The sequence below is a fragment of the Rhodnius prolixus genome, unplaced genomic scaffold (genome assembly GCF_049639745.1).
Source record: "Rhodnius prolixus isolate KJV_2025 unplaced genomic scaffold, Rpr scaffold_4, whole genome shotgun sequence".
Classification (NCBI taxonomy): domain Eukaryota; kingdom Metazoa; phylum Arthropoda; class Insecta; order Hemiptera; family Reduviidae; genus Rhodnius; species Rhodnius prolixus.
The window spans coordinates 11137417-11150770 of NW_027411614.1; the positions used below are offsets into that span (position 1 = coordinate 11137417).

At 29.9% G+C, this 13354-nt stretch overlaps 1 protein-coding gene across 3 annotated transcripts in view; it reads left to right on the forward strand.

The window, feature by feature from the left end:
• LOC141456378 (uncharacterized) overlaps positions 1–13319 on the forward strand; it is a 158587-nt gene extending 145268 nt beyond the window's left edge. For all 3 annotated transcript variants that reach the window (XM_074132308.1, XM_074132310.1, XM_074132309.1), the window contains 12 exons: positions 35–188; positions 1294–1477; positions 2032–2256; positions 2386–2633; positions 3594–3770; positions 3859–4059; positions 4203–4395; positions 5349–5520; positions 5604–5754; positions 6603–6715; positions 7057–7264; positions 7357–13319. In XM_074132308.1, coding sequence (XP_073988409.1) covers positions 35–188; positions 1294–1477; positions 2032–2256; positions 2386–2633; positions 3594–3770; positions 3859–4059; positions 4203–4395; positions 5349–5520; positions 5604–5754; positions 6603–6715; positions 7057–7264; positions 7357–7768 — 2438 coding nt within the window. In that variant the 3' untranslated portion in view covers positions 7769–13319. The remainder of the gene's footprint in view (positions 1–34; positions 189–1293; positions 1478–2031; positions 2257–2385; positions 2634–3593; positions 3771–3858; positions 4060–4202; positions 4396–5348; positions 5521–5603; positions 5755–6602; positions 6716–7056; positions 7265–7356) is intronic.
• Positions 13320–13354: the final 35 nt, after the last annotated feature.

Here is a 13354-nt window from a genome sequence, read left to right on the forward strand (position 1 = left end):
TTTCTTCTTTTTATCATTTTTATTATCCTCTTAGGTCCAGCTTGTTCGGATACTCTAGAACCATTAGCTGGGATTTCGAAACACTTTAAGACAGTTGTAATTAGTTACAGTGCTGAAGGTTCTAGCTTCTCTGATCGTACTAAATATCCATATTTTTTTAGAACAATTGGAGAAAATAAGCAGTTCAAGTAAGTTGATTTTATTTTTTTTGGAATTACATTGTTGGGATTTTGATTTTATAAGATAATTGTAGGAAAATTTTGTTTTTTTAGGATTGCTTTAGATGAAATTAAACATTGTGTTGTGTCCACTATTGATTGTGTTATGTATGCTGTTGATTAGAATCAAATCTAGATAGTTTAATAGGGTAAAACATAATTGGATAAATTTTTAAATTTGAAACATTGCTTTTCAAACTTCTTTTCGTCTGTGTTCAGCAGCGAAAACAAATTAAATAAATATATTCTCTTTTTAATGTTTTTGATTAGATAACTAGTGCCAGTAATTTAATAGTAATTAGTGCGTCCCTGTTGCAACTACTCTAGGCATGTAGTTTTTTATAATAAAAAGAATAAAACAACCAATATTAAGTAGTACGACTAAAAAGCAGGCTTAAATTTGAAGATAAACTTGAAATCCTTAATTTTAACTTAGTTTTTTTTACCCCTCCCTTCAACCATTCGGTAACGACCTCCGGTCTCAGTTGTTAGTTTCAAATAATGATGCTCTGCTGTACACATTGTTTTACATGCGCCAACGTTTTAGTATTGAGCTGTGCTAAGGTGCCTGCTTCTAGCAATTTATGAGGAGGCTGAAATTTTTTTCCCCTTCATTTATGATCCTTCATAAATTAATATGCACTATTATGGGTTTTTCATGCTGTATTAAAATTAGCAATATTAAAAAATATAATTAGTTAAAAACAACTCGGTTTTTTTAAATATAATTAGTTTTTTTTACCGGTTTGCTGCCGGTTTTTTTTTTTTTTTTTTTAAATATAAATTCATATTAAAAGTTAATTTGATTTCCAAGAAAAATCTTGGGAGACGCGTTAGATTCTAGCTTTGCCCCAGGCGCAGTTTTCTCTTGATTACTGTATGAAATTTATTAAGTTATGATGCTACTGTGGATTTTTATTATTATGTTTGTGTACATATATAAATATATATATGTATCTATAAATATTTTATATTATATTATATATTATATATGTATATATATAATATTGATTATCATTTATTCAAGGGAAGTATATGAAATTGAGAATTAATTTGTAATCATTTCATTTGTTAGGTATGTTTATCTTGAATTATTTAAAGAACTCAATTGGAAAAGAGTTGCCTCATTAACTGAAGATGGTACAAAGTACACGGAATACATATCATTAACGCAGGATCTTTTACAGCAAAATGATATTACATTCGTTGCAAATCGTAAATTTCCCCAAGATTGGGGCAAAGACTCGGCAATGAGACAGGTAAGTTTTAAAACTTTATTATTATGCATTCTTTATTTTAAATCGTTCAATTTCCAGCACTTTAATCTCTTGGGATTGGGGGTCTAAACGGATTCAGCTTCTTAGGATTGACTTCGCTCAGTAGGGTTTCCTAACCGCTTTAATCTACACCTCAGCCAGATGTCAACATTATAATCCTTAGTTGGAATTATCTCTTCTTACACTCTGGGACTGAAACAAAATATTTACATACTTATTCAGAAGTACTTTAATAAACATTAGGCTAAAATAATTTTCAGTCACATAAGCTCGATCATTGACTATCTAGATTCTTAAACGATTTTTAGCTCCTAAGCCGAACAACTGCCCACATTAATTAATCTTACTCTGGATTAATTTAAGTTAGTGACTTAAAAAATTAGGCTTCATTTTTATAGTTGTTGGTCTCGATGCAAAATCACACTCATTCAGGCACCCGCTAGTACTTCAGTGTATCCGTGTTTGATAGAAATCAAGTAATGTCATTTTTATTCTTAAATTTCGTCCTCTTGTTTGATTGACATCCTTTTTTTTAGTACTTAGAAGAATTTAAAGATATAGATGCTAGAATTATAATAGCAGATGTAAATGATGAAGCAGCTCGAGTAGTTATGTGTGAAGCATATCATATGAAAATGACTGCAAAACAAGGATACGTTTGGTTTTTACCTTTATGGTTGCCTACAGACTGGTACAATACGACTATTTTTAATGAAACTAGAGGACTGCCTTTAACTTGCGATACAAATCAAATGATAGAAGTAAGTAATTTACAATTTGCTAACTTTAAATAAAACCTTAACCACCATTTCGTCAATGAAAACGGGTAGTAGCTTCTGTATTAATTATAAAATGTTTTTTATCATATTAATTTGCAATGCATTTTTTAGGCGATCAATGGTCATTTGGCAATAACACATTCATTTTTCGCACCTGATGATAATATCATGCAAGAAAATATCACAGTAAGACAATGGAGAGATAATTATGAGAAAAAATGTCAAGTAGGATTGCTTACACCATCTAATTACGCTGGTTATGCCTACGACGCTGTGTGGACTTACGCTTACGCATTGAATACGCTTCTGAAAGAAAATCAATCATCTGTTTCATCTCTGCATGATGACAAAACTGTCACGTAATAAACTAATGTTTTTTTTATGATTAATTAATCTTGAACCTTGAAACACATTGAAGATTCATTTACAAAAAATTTGACTCACTTAAAAAAGTGATTTAGTTTGCCGCCCTCCGCTCCTTTATCCGTATTTCGTTCTATCTATATCCCGTCAACAGTTTCGTCCCTCTAAAAGGGCAGCAAAAAAGGGCAGGGCTCATTTCATTTGGGCTCAATTTTTCATTCGTTCTCATCCCTTGTAAATATGATTCTAAATTTTTATTTAGAACTAGGTGTATTGCCTGCTTATCTCTGGCAAGCTATACATTTTGTGAATTTGCAAAAAATAAAGTAATATCTCTTAGACTAAGTTTCCCTAAGTTTCTCTTAGGTTGGTTGTCCCTATGGAGGGAACCTACTTAGTTTCAAAATCCAACACTCCCAAAGTATTCCTAGAAATCAATTGTAACTAAATTTATAATATGTAAATTGTATAGTTAATTTTTTTTCTTTCTTCTTTTTTAAACTAATATTGGAACTCTGAGTAAGTCTTGCAAAAGAGATTTTTGAGACCCACTAAAGAGGACAAATGTACGTGACGAAACATTTCTCACTTTAATAAAAACCTTCTGCTAATTATCTTTAAAATTTCACTGTTTTGAAAACCATAGAAAATAAAATTAACCCAATTCTTTGAAACACAGAAAAACTTCTTAGTGCTCAGATTGTCCTTTAAAGCAATGTTCTGCAACCTGTGGTCCGAGGATCTCGAGCGTGTCCGTAAATAGTTGAAATAAAATTTATCTGAATCATAAAATACAATAAATTATAATCAATTCATTTTTCATCATTGTCACAAGAGGTCCGCGAGACTTCAGACACATTCTGGGAGTTTCCTTGCCGACAATAATTTGCTGAACACTTCCTTAAAGGACTACAATTTTTTGCCAAATTTGAATAGAAATTTTTGAATTTTTTTAGGCGAATGGTTCAAATAATACAGAATACAAATTTTAATGGGGTATCAGGGCATATATATTTCGGTGGAGGACCGTCAAGATATTCAATTGTTAATGTAGTCCAATGGTACAATATGAAAACCAAAATAGTTGGCACATATTACCCAAATATACCAAACGTAACAGTTTCTCCTGATAAGTAAGTATTTCCTTTTATCTATTTGTTCAGCACGTATTATCCTTGTTATAAATAATTTTTATGTAAAATTTGTATTTTTGTGTTTTAGATTTGTTCTGCGAAAAGAAGAAATTGTGTGGTTAAATGAAGGTGGGATAATACCTTCGGATGGTGGGTCTAAATGTGTAATCGATTCTTTTGCTTCCTTACTAAACGTAGGTTGTCAAGCGGCTATTATTGTGGCTAATTTACTTGGCATTGCATTACTAATACTATTTTTAATAGTTGGTTTTCTGATTATAAAGCACAGGTACGAATTTCTTATTTAAAGGTTTTTTTTTATCAGTCACCTTTTTTTATAACGTGAGTTCTTTTCTTCAAAAAGTGAACATTTTTGTAATATTCTAAAAAGCTTTAATTGGTCAGATTTATTATTTCATTTCTTATATTTAGATATGATAAAAAAGTGCAGTTAACCCAGAAGTACATGAAATCCCTTGGAATCGATTTGCTGTCAGTATCTACTTTTGGAGGTCTGGATAGTTGGGAAATACCAAAGGATAGAGTGGTAATCAACAGAAAACTTGGAGAAGGTGCTTTTGGTACTGTCTATGGTGGGGAAGCTTACTTCAACGAAAAAGGATGGGTAAGTAGTGCGCTGGGAATAAATTTTTTATTAATTCAGCACCGGAAAGATACAGTGCGACCACAATTTTACAGCATCAAACCATTTTACTTATTCCATGCTTCACGCAGTCTTGCCTTATGAATTGAAGTGTGAAAATTCATTCTAATTGAAAATAACTTAATAGCTATAGAGAACGAACGTTATTAACATTCTGGTATACTACTGACAACGGAGAGCCGCTGTGTTAAAAAAAAAAAAAAGAGTAGCGATTAAGGAAACGTGGTGGGCTGCCTCCAGACTGGGTTCAAGTTTGTCTTACTTTCCTCAGATCTTCTTTCTATGGGCTTCTACAGTTCGCGCCCAGCAATTACATTTTCCAGAGAAACTGAAAAAACTGTCTATAAACTGGTAGACACAGATGGTAATAAACAACGTGACCACATTAAACTATTACATAAAAGACTACATTAACATTATAATTTGGAAGATTGTACACAATTACAAGAATAACAGGAACTTTTACTCGGACATTCCCAAACATTCAAAGTAATCTTTTCGCAGAGATACATAATTGTTGTCTAAAACTGTGTAGGTAAAAAAAAATAATAATAATTTGGACTTTTCAAATTCAAACGCACTAACACTCCTACATTTTATAGACTAGATTGAACGCTAGAAATTAGCAACTACGATTCTAATTAAATACGTTCCGGGTTTTTCAGCCATTACTGTACATGTTTTATCTTGCAAATATTTAGTCTTCAAAAAACGAAAATTAACAAAAAGTTAAATAGTTAATTAGATGTACAGATTGCTTTTATTATTTATTTCTTTTATTTTAATTTTATTTTTCTGTAGTAATCATTCTTAATTCCATATTGTAGGAAAATAATTTTAAAATCTAGGAAGATTTTTATAGTTTTAATTTGATAACTACAAACTAACTACAACTACTTTCTGCAACATTGCAGGTGGCTGTAGCGGTAAAAACTTTAAAAGTTGGCTCGACAACTGAAGAAAAATTGGACTTTTTAAGCGAGGCAGAAGTTATGAAGAGATTTGATCATAAAAATATTGTTCAGTTGTTAGGTGTTTGCACAAAGAATGAGCCAGTTTATACAATTATGGAATTTATGCTTTACGGTATATAGATTTAGATATTTATCATCCCTTATTTTTTTATGTGACAAGAGTTTGATAATTTGAGACAGTATCATTTTCGATAGGTGATCTAAAAACGTTTCTGCTAGCCCGTAGACATCTAGTGAACGAAAAAGCCGATGATAACGATGAGATATCAAACAAGAAGTTAACAAATATGGCTTTGGATGTTGCCAGAGCACTTAGTTATCTAGCTCAGCTTAAATATGTACATAGGTTTGTTTATTTATGTTCTTATGATTTAGCAAACTAATTTTCCTACCAGCATTACAAAGTTAGATAAGGAGGGTACCAAGGATCTTCCACACGGTTTTCCAGTTTACCTTGAAACTCATTTTCGCCTAGTGCTGAAGGTGCACTCAAGCTTACCGGCAGAAAAATGATTAAATGAATTGAACAGCTGATTAAACGACGTATTATTTTTTATTTTTACTATTTTAACCTATGTTTAAAATAATTATGCTAAGTGTGTAACTCATAAATCTTCTTAGATTAGTTGGGCATCTTTGTAGATCTGTATGTTTTAATGTTCTTGGCAAAAGCACAACTAATCACAGACCAATTTCTTTGTTAAAATAGGACTTCATTTTCTACCAACCTTCATCAAAAGAAAGCCTTTGGCAACTAATTAAAAAGTTTTTATTGTGTTTATTTAGAATTTATTATAAGGATTTCCTTCGTATTAGCAACCCTTATTTTTAATTCTGCTTTGATAACATCGTAGCCTCTTGTCTCAGCGTGCTTTACGGTTTTCTAAGCAAAAATCAGAGGAAGTCCTGATTAACAATGTGTTCAAGGCAAAATCGGAAGAGAATTCGCGATGTATCTATAAATTTTATCACCCTTTAGAGAAGTAAATAGCTCATTGGGCAGTGTATGCTGGATTCCAACGAGGAGATCTCGACTTCGAATCCATATATTAGATTTTTTTTTTTCTTCCAAAGTTTGTAATTCCATAATACTATTTTAAAATAATTTGTAAAAATAATAACCGTCAACTTGAGAACTTTAGGAATACTCTTCTAATGTCTTCTAAATGTTTCTGACCCTCTTTTTATTTTCAGGGATGTTGCTTCAAGGAATTGTTTAGTAAACGTGTCAAGAGTTGTTAAACTTGCTGATTTTGGCATGACTAGGCTAATGTTTGAAAATGACTATTATAGGTTCAACAGAAAAGGTAATATTGATATTATTATTTATGTTTTTATTTATTTTGTGTACGATTTGGTAAAAAAAAAAAAATGTTTCCTTTATGGACAAATGAATTCTGAGGAACAGTCGACAATACAAATTAATCTTATTATTATTTTCACCTTCTTAGCAACATTAATATTAAACCATTGTGAAAAAATAATCTATAATAAGATATATAATAATAATAATAATCCGAATAATTGCAATATTAATTTACAGTAAAAGGAAGGATGGACCTCATAAAACTAAAAGTTAATTAATAAATAAGGAGGAAATAATAAGTATATAATTTTTTTTCCAATATCAACTTTTTGAATTTAACAGGAATGTTACCTGTGCGATGGATGGCACCAGAAAGTTTAGCACTCGGAGTATTTACACCTGCTTCAGATGTTTGGTCATTTGGAGTACTTCTTTACGAAATTATTACATTTGGTAGTTTTCCATTCCAAGGGCTGAGCAATAATCAAGTTTTAGAACACGTTAAAGCTGGAAATACTTTAACGGTTCCTGCTGGCATTAAACCACAATTGTAAGTATCGTGACTAATTTATCGCATACCCAAATAAACTGACTTTAAAAAAAAAAAAAAATCATTTATTTTATTTTTTTCTTTGTTTTCAGAGATTCATTGATTAAATCGTGTTGGAATATAGATCACAAGAAACGTCCTCAAGCTTCAGAGATTGTAGAGTTCCTAGCGAACAATCCACGATTAATTTCTCCATGTTTGGATGTACCATTGTCATCTGTACAACTAGAAGATACGGGCCAGTTGGAAATATCAATAACCGATCCTGATAAGCCCAGAAAATTTTCAATGACACTAAGACAACGAAGTCCATCTTCGTGTGGTGGAACTAGTGCCGCTGGTGGTGGTTGCGGAACATTAATTGGTGGCGGATGTGACTCTAAACAATGGAATGAAGTTGCTCAACCACTTCTACCAAGTCCTAATCGGTATAAACCGACGAGGACTTCTTCAATTTCTGAGGAAGCTGCAACATCTTTTGAGGCTTCTGATTCTCTGCTTTAAATATGTTAGTAATGTGTACCGGTAATTTGTTCCATTGAAGAGATTAAGACATCATTGTGCTTCTTAAATTATCTCCTATCCCCCCCTTTTTTAATATATAAAAGAAATAGTTGTAGGATTTGCTGCAGGTATAAGTTTTATTATTTGTTTGACTGCTGCTTAAAAAAGAAAAATCGTTCAGCATTTTTTTCAGTAAGCTAAAAATGAATTTCTTAATTCGCAAAAATATCAGTTTCAAGCAGTCCTAAATTATCCGCGGCTTCTTTTTTAGATTTTGGATTTAGAATAGATTTTTATTTTGTAATAACTATATTCTCTAAACGAGAGGAGTCCCGAACAGTTCAATAAAATTTGTATGGGCTTTGAGAGGATAAACATTCTTAGAAGAAGGTTGAGAAAATTTAGGTGTAATCTTCAGAAGCGTTAGAGGAAGGGTTTTTATGATAAAATCTGAGAATTAAATCATGCCTTCAGCCAAAAAAAACATTGCTGTCGTTTAGTGCTAACGTTTTCGCTTTTGGAGCGAAATCCTCCAAATCAATGGTTTCAAAATTGAAACATCTCAGCCGTGTCTTTCACCACAAATCTGAGGATTTATTAATAGCAAAGGGGCAGTTTTGAAGGTGAAGGAACGGTTACTTTAGTGGGCTCCATCTGGGTTTTAAATGCAGTCTACGTTTCGGAAAGATTTGAGAATTCCTACTAACCTATTTTCCAAAAATGCATTTTACTTCCTTTTTTTTTAGTAATCATTCATGTAGGATTTTTAGAATTAACGTTTTAATGAATGCTTATGTTTGAAGTTAACTTTTGGTTTTTTGAAACTGGCCTCTCTTCCCTCTTAAAGCACAATAAGGAAACAAATTTATTTCATATTATCTGTCGCCAGAAAATTTGGAATAAGATTTCCAACTTATTCCATAAAGCAAATGTACTACTACATTCTAAAAATACTAATCTTTCTTTCAAATCAAAATCAATTTTTTTAATTTGAAAACATTTTTGAGAAAATTTATTTATGGCGGTTCTCGGTGTACCTTTCATTTCAAGGCAACGCACATTTTTTTCTACGCACCATCTACATAATTTTAAGGAAAATAAATGAGTCAATAATTTAACCTGAAGAAAATATTGAGAAAGCAGTAGAGTAATTTTTTCTTTTTGTTTTTGAATGATGTCGGTAAGTGTTTTGTTATAATAAATAGTAAGTGTACAAAGCCGGTACTCTTCATTGTACCTGATATAACTATAAATAAAATTAAGGTAATGACAAAAAATATATATATATATATATTTTAAAACTTTAGATTAATTTCTTGTGTTCAAAATAAATAAAATATTTAAAAATATATATATTAAAATAGAGAAATATCATACGTCTATAGATATCGTGTATTATTTTTAAGCATATTATAAACAACATATAACAGTTCAAAGTTAGGACCATTGATTTGTTTTATATTTTACAACAAATGGGATATATTTTCATTAGAATATTTTTACATTATATTAAGAGATATTTGTATGTAAATACAGTATTTGAGGATGATGAATACTTGGTCCTAAATTCATCTTTATATTTTATTATTACAGTTTTAAATAGTTCCTACTTTGTAGAAAAATGAAACCATAATATCATGTGCTTAGATCACAAGATTTATCCTCCTCAGATTCTGCATTTACAAATTATTTGATCACTTGGCTCTAATTAATATTTTTGAAAGATATCTTATAGAGATATAAAAGATTGACTGTATTTAAGTTAAGAAAAATTGTTTAAAATGTTCTTTCTTTACCGTCCAATTTTGAATAATATTTACTTTCTGTCTTAAGATAATATAGAGTTACTTAGGTCTTGCCTGTAATTTCCCAAAGAAAAATACTTTCTTGTTTTGTAGTCGGCTAAAGGTTGCGTTCATAATTGACTCTGTTGTTCCTCCTAATATCAGTTCCTACTTTCAACGTTTCACTACCTCTAGAAGTGTATTTGGTTGTTCAGAAGTTTTAATTTGCTTTTCAAAAAATGCCTACAACAAACTGTCATTTTCCTCCAGGATTTCTGCTTTTCCAGAATAATTTAGAAGTTGTAAAACAATAAATAAAAAACAGCTTTAAAACCCATAATTTTGAGAAATTATAAACAAAATTGTCTAAAACTCTAGGCGCTTTTTACTAAACCCAATTTAAATGTTTCTTGCTTATTTGGTGACCTTAGCTATAAGTCTTTGAAATACTATTTTTGGGTGTAGGCCACTTATCAATCGTATGGCATAAATAATACCTCTTAAGTTACAAATTGTACTACTATCTTCATTAATAAAACACTCTAAGAAATGACCTAATTGAAATTCTTCATTGGGATAATTCTAGATTTCGTAAAAATAACTTCCACATTTTGAAATTGTGTGCAACGGATGCTGGTCTATTCCGTAGCGGCTGCTTATGAATGAATCATAACTGATTGTTATGATATGAGGGGGGGATTGTCTTTCTAAAGACTATTTGAAACAATAGGGTTGTTGAGGCACCTCAATATTGTTAGCTACTGATCTTGCCTTTATTACAGAAATCCGGTCGAACAACTTTTATTTTATCGGAACATTTCATCAGTTTAAGAACGTGAATAAATTGTGTTTTTAGAGGTATCTCGTTCAGCTTGAACCTCTGCACCAAGATCTCTACATTTATAGTTTTATTGTACGATTATCAATTTTCATTTAACCATGATAAAATAAAAATTAATTGGATTTAGCAGGACCTTTGTAACTTGTTATGCTTTAACTATACGTATTAATTTCAGTTTTATTTTAGGGTATACAAAACATCACCTTAAGTAGTGCAATATTTCCATTCGCCGAAACTATAAAAACTTAAATGGTAAAACATAATATTACCACCCTTCGTGTTATTATTCTGTAATATTTTTCTTAATACGTACCGTACTAAAATGTATCACAATATATTATTTAAGGCTTCGATTCAAAATAAACGAAAAGTTCATATAAATAAATATAAATAAATGAAAATTTAGTTTATAAAATCAAGCCTTAAATTTTATGAGGATTTTTCGGCAAAGCTTGATTGCCGAAGGACTTTTTCCTTGTAAATGAATGTCCATCCGAAAGGAGCATTCACGTGGAAATGACGATTAAAAGAATAAATGTTTGGATTGTTCAAAATAATTTATTAATCTCATTTTTTTTCGATATATTATTAGCATGTGCGCCGTTTACTTCGGGTTCCTACGTTATCAGTTTTTTAAAAAATATACTGTTTCGGTTGAAAATGTTTACTCAAGTTTTTAAAAATCTTAGCCAAAAATGAAAGACAAGTTTGAAGAAAGTTTAAGAGATTTCAATCCCTATTTTTAAAAAAACCCTCAAGACCTCTAAGATTTACTTATAATTATTACCAAAGATAAGATAGTGTAAATCTGACAATTAAGGATTTAGTATTAGGTAGTAAGTTAATGGTAATAATTGTAAGTATCTGTATTGTTATTAAGATCTGAAATAATATACGAAACTTAAATGGCAGTTATTCAGCTTTCTTTCAGTTTTATTTTAAATTTTGTCTTCCGCCAGTGGATGGTTTTAAATTTTTCGTCACCATTATTACTGTGATTTATTCTAATCTGTTTAATTTTGTTTTATTTAATTGCTGTAAAAAAAAAAAAAAAAAAAACAGGGAAGGGATTAGCTATACGGTTAGCGTACTGGACTCCCACGCGAAGGTCCCGGGTTCGAATCCAGCTGCTGACCCTTAGATTTTCTCTTCCTAGGAGCTTCTTACAGCTCGCTGTCCGGAGGCCGGCAGTGCACTGAAAAAAGCTCCGGGCGCCAAAAACCTAAGATGTTAACGCGCCTAAAATCATTTAAAAAAAAAAAAAAAAAAAAAAAAAAAAAAACACTTCAAAGGTATCAAGTTGACAGGATTAACTTGTTAAAGGATTTTTATTCCGTAGTCCTCATTATGTGCAAGTTCTCTTTACATAGGTCCCCTTGCAGTACTCGAACTAATACTCAGCTATTAAACGGCGTTCACATCTTGAAATAAACATAAGCTTTACTCCAATAACTTAAAAAAATAACGTATCTTAATATAAAACCAATCGTCAGTTCTAATTTCTTAAGACTCTACCTCAATTAAAACACATCACCTCATATTTGTTTTTATTATTAAATTTCTCTTTATCAATAACAAAAAATTACATAACTATTTTTATAAATATCAAATTATACTTAAATTTAAATTTCTAATATATATATAAAAGTATACATTTTGTGTGTATGTGTGTATATTTGTACATAGATCTATGTAGAAATATGTTTCTTCACTTCGTTTTTGATGTAGTTTTATTTTTTCTTCAGTTTGTAAATATTATATATCTTTATTTTGTCATCTGCTGTGCAGGGAATTTTTGTTATTTTCAAGCTTTTAAAATCAAATAAAGAATCGGAAATGTTAAGTATTCGTTTCACATTTTAATTTCTTTTTTCAATTGATTCCACATTTCTTTTAAATTGACTTCCTTTATGAAGGATTATTTTACTAACATCAGTTCTCATATGTATTTATATTTTGTTATATTGTCACGAATAGAATACTAATACAGTTGTAACTTATAAATAATAGAATTATTCTTTTCATTGTGGTTGTATGTTAAAATTGTTGTTATGTATTTTCTAAAATTTACATTAATATATACTTAGAATTGAAAAGAAATAGAAGACTTGCCTAAAAATGTAATTGTTTGCTCAATAATAATAATTATTTTAACCCCTTAAATATATGTGTATTAAAAGGCAAGAAAAGTTCTTATTAACTTAAGATTCACCACCAAAATCAGCTATTTCATGTGTAAACCTTAGCAAAATGCATGTTGTCCAAACTTGAATATTTAAAAAAAATTGTATGATAAACTGTTTTTAATTATATTATATATCAATAACAAAAAGTAATAATTATTATGAATGTTATATGTATTTACAATTAAAACAAAGTTAAGTAAAATTCCTCACAGTGTACCTTAATACATATATGTATATCAAATCCTAGTTTTATTTTTATTTATTATCTTTGTTTATTTATTTAATATTTACTTTAATGTAATTAATATGTAAAAGATTACTTTTTACTCTTTTAGTTATCGCGTGGACTTAAAGAAATAGGCAGTGAAATTTATACAATAAGAATGAACAAATTTGTTAACGACCTTAGCGCAATGATTCTTTTTCGAAATATTTAGGTTCCGAAGAAAACTGAGCCTTAATATTTTGAAAATAATCGTGTAAAAATGTAAATATCAAGCTAAAAAGTTATTTATTGTTAAATGTATGAACGGTGGGAAAAGTTATAGAAACAAGAACTCTTTTTCAGATTATACGAATTATTATTTAAGTAATTGATTCCACCCGTTATTTTTTTTTCTTATTCTTCATTTTTCTTTTTGTGTTTTTTCGTCTCCTCTATAATTGCTAAAAATTTGTGCCATTATTTATATTTTATGGATAAAACAAAATGGCCAAATAAATAAAAAACATATTTTGCATTTTTTGTATATTTATAATTTTATAACCTGATCTA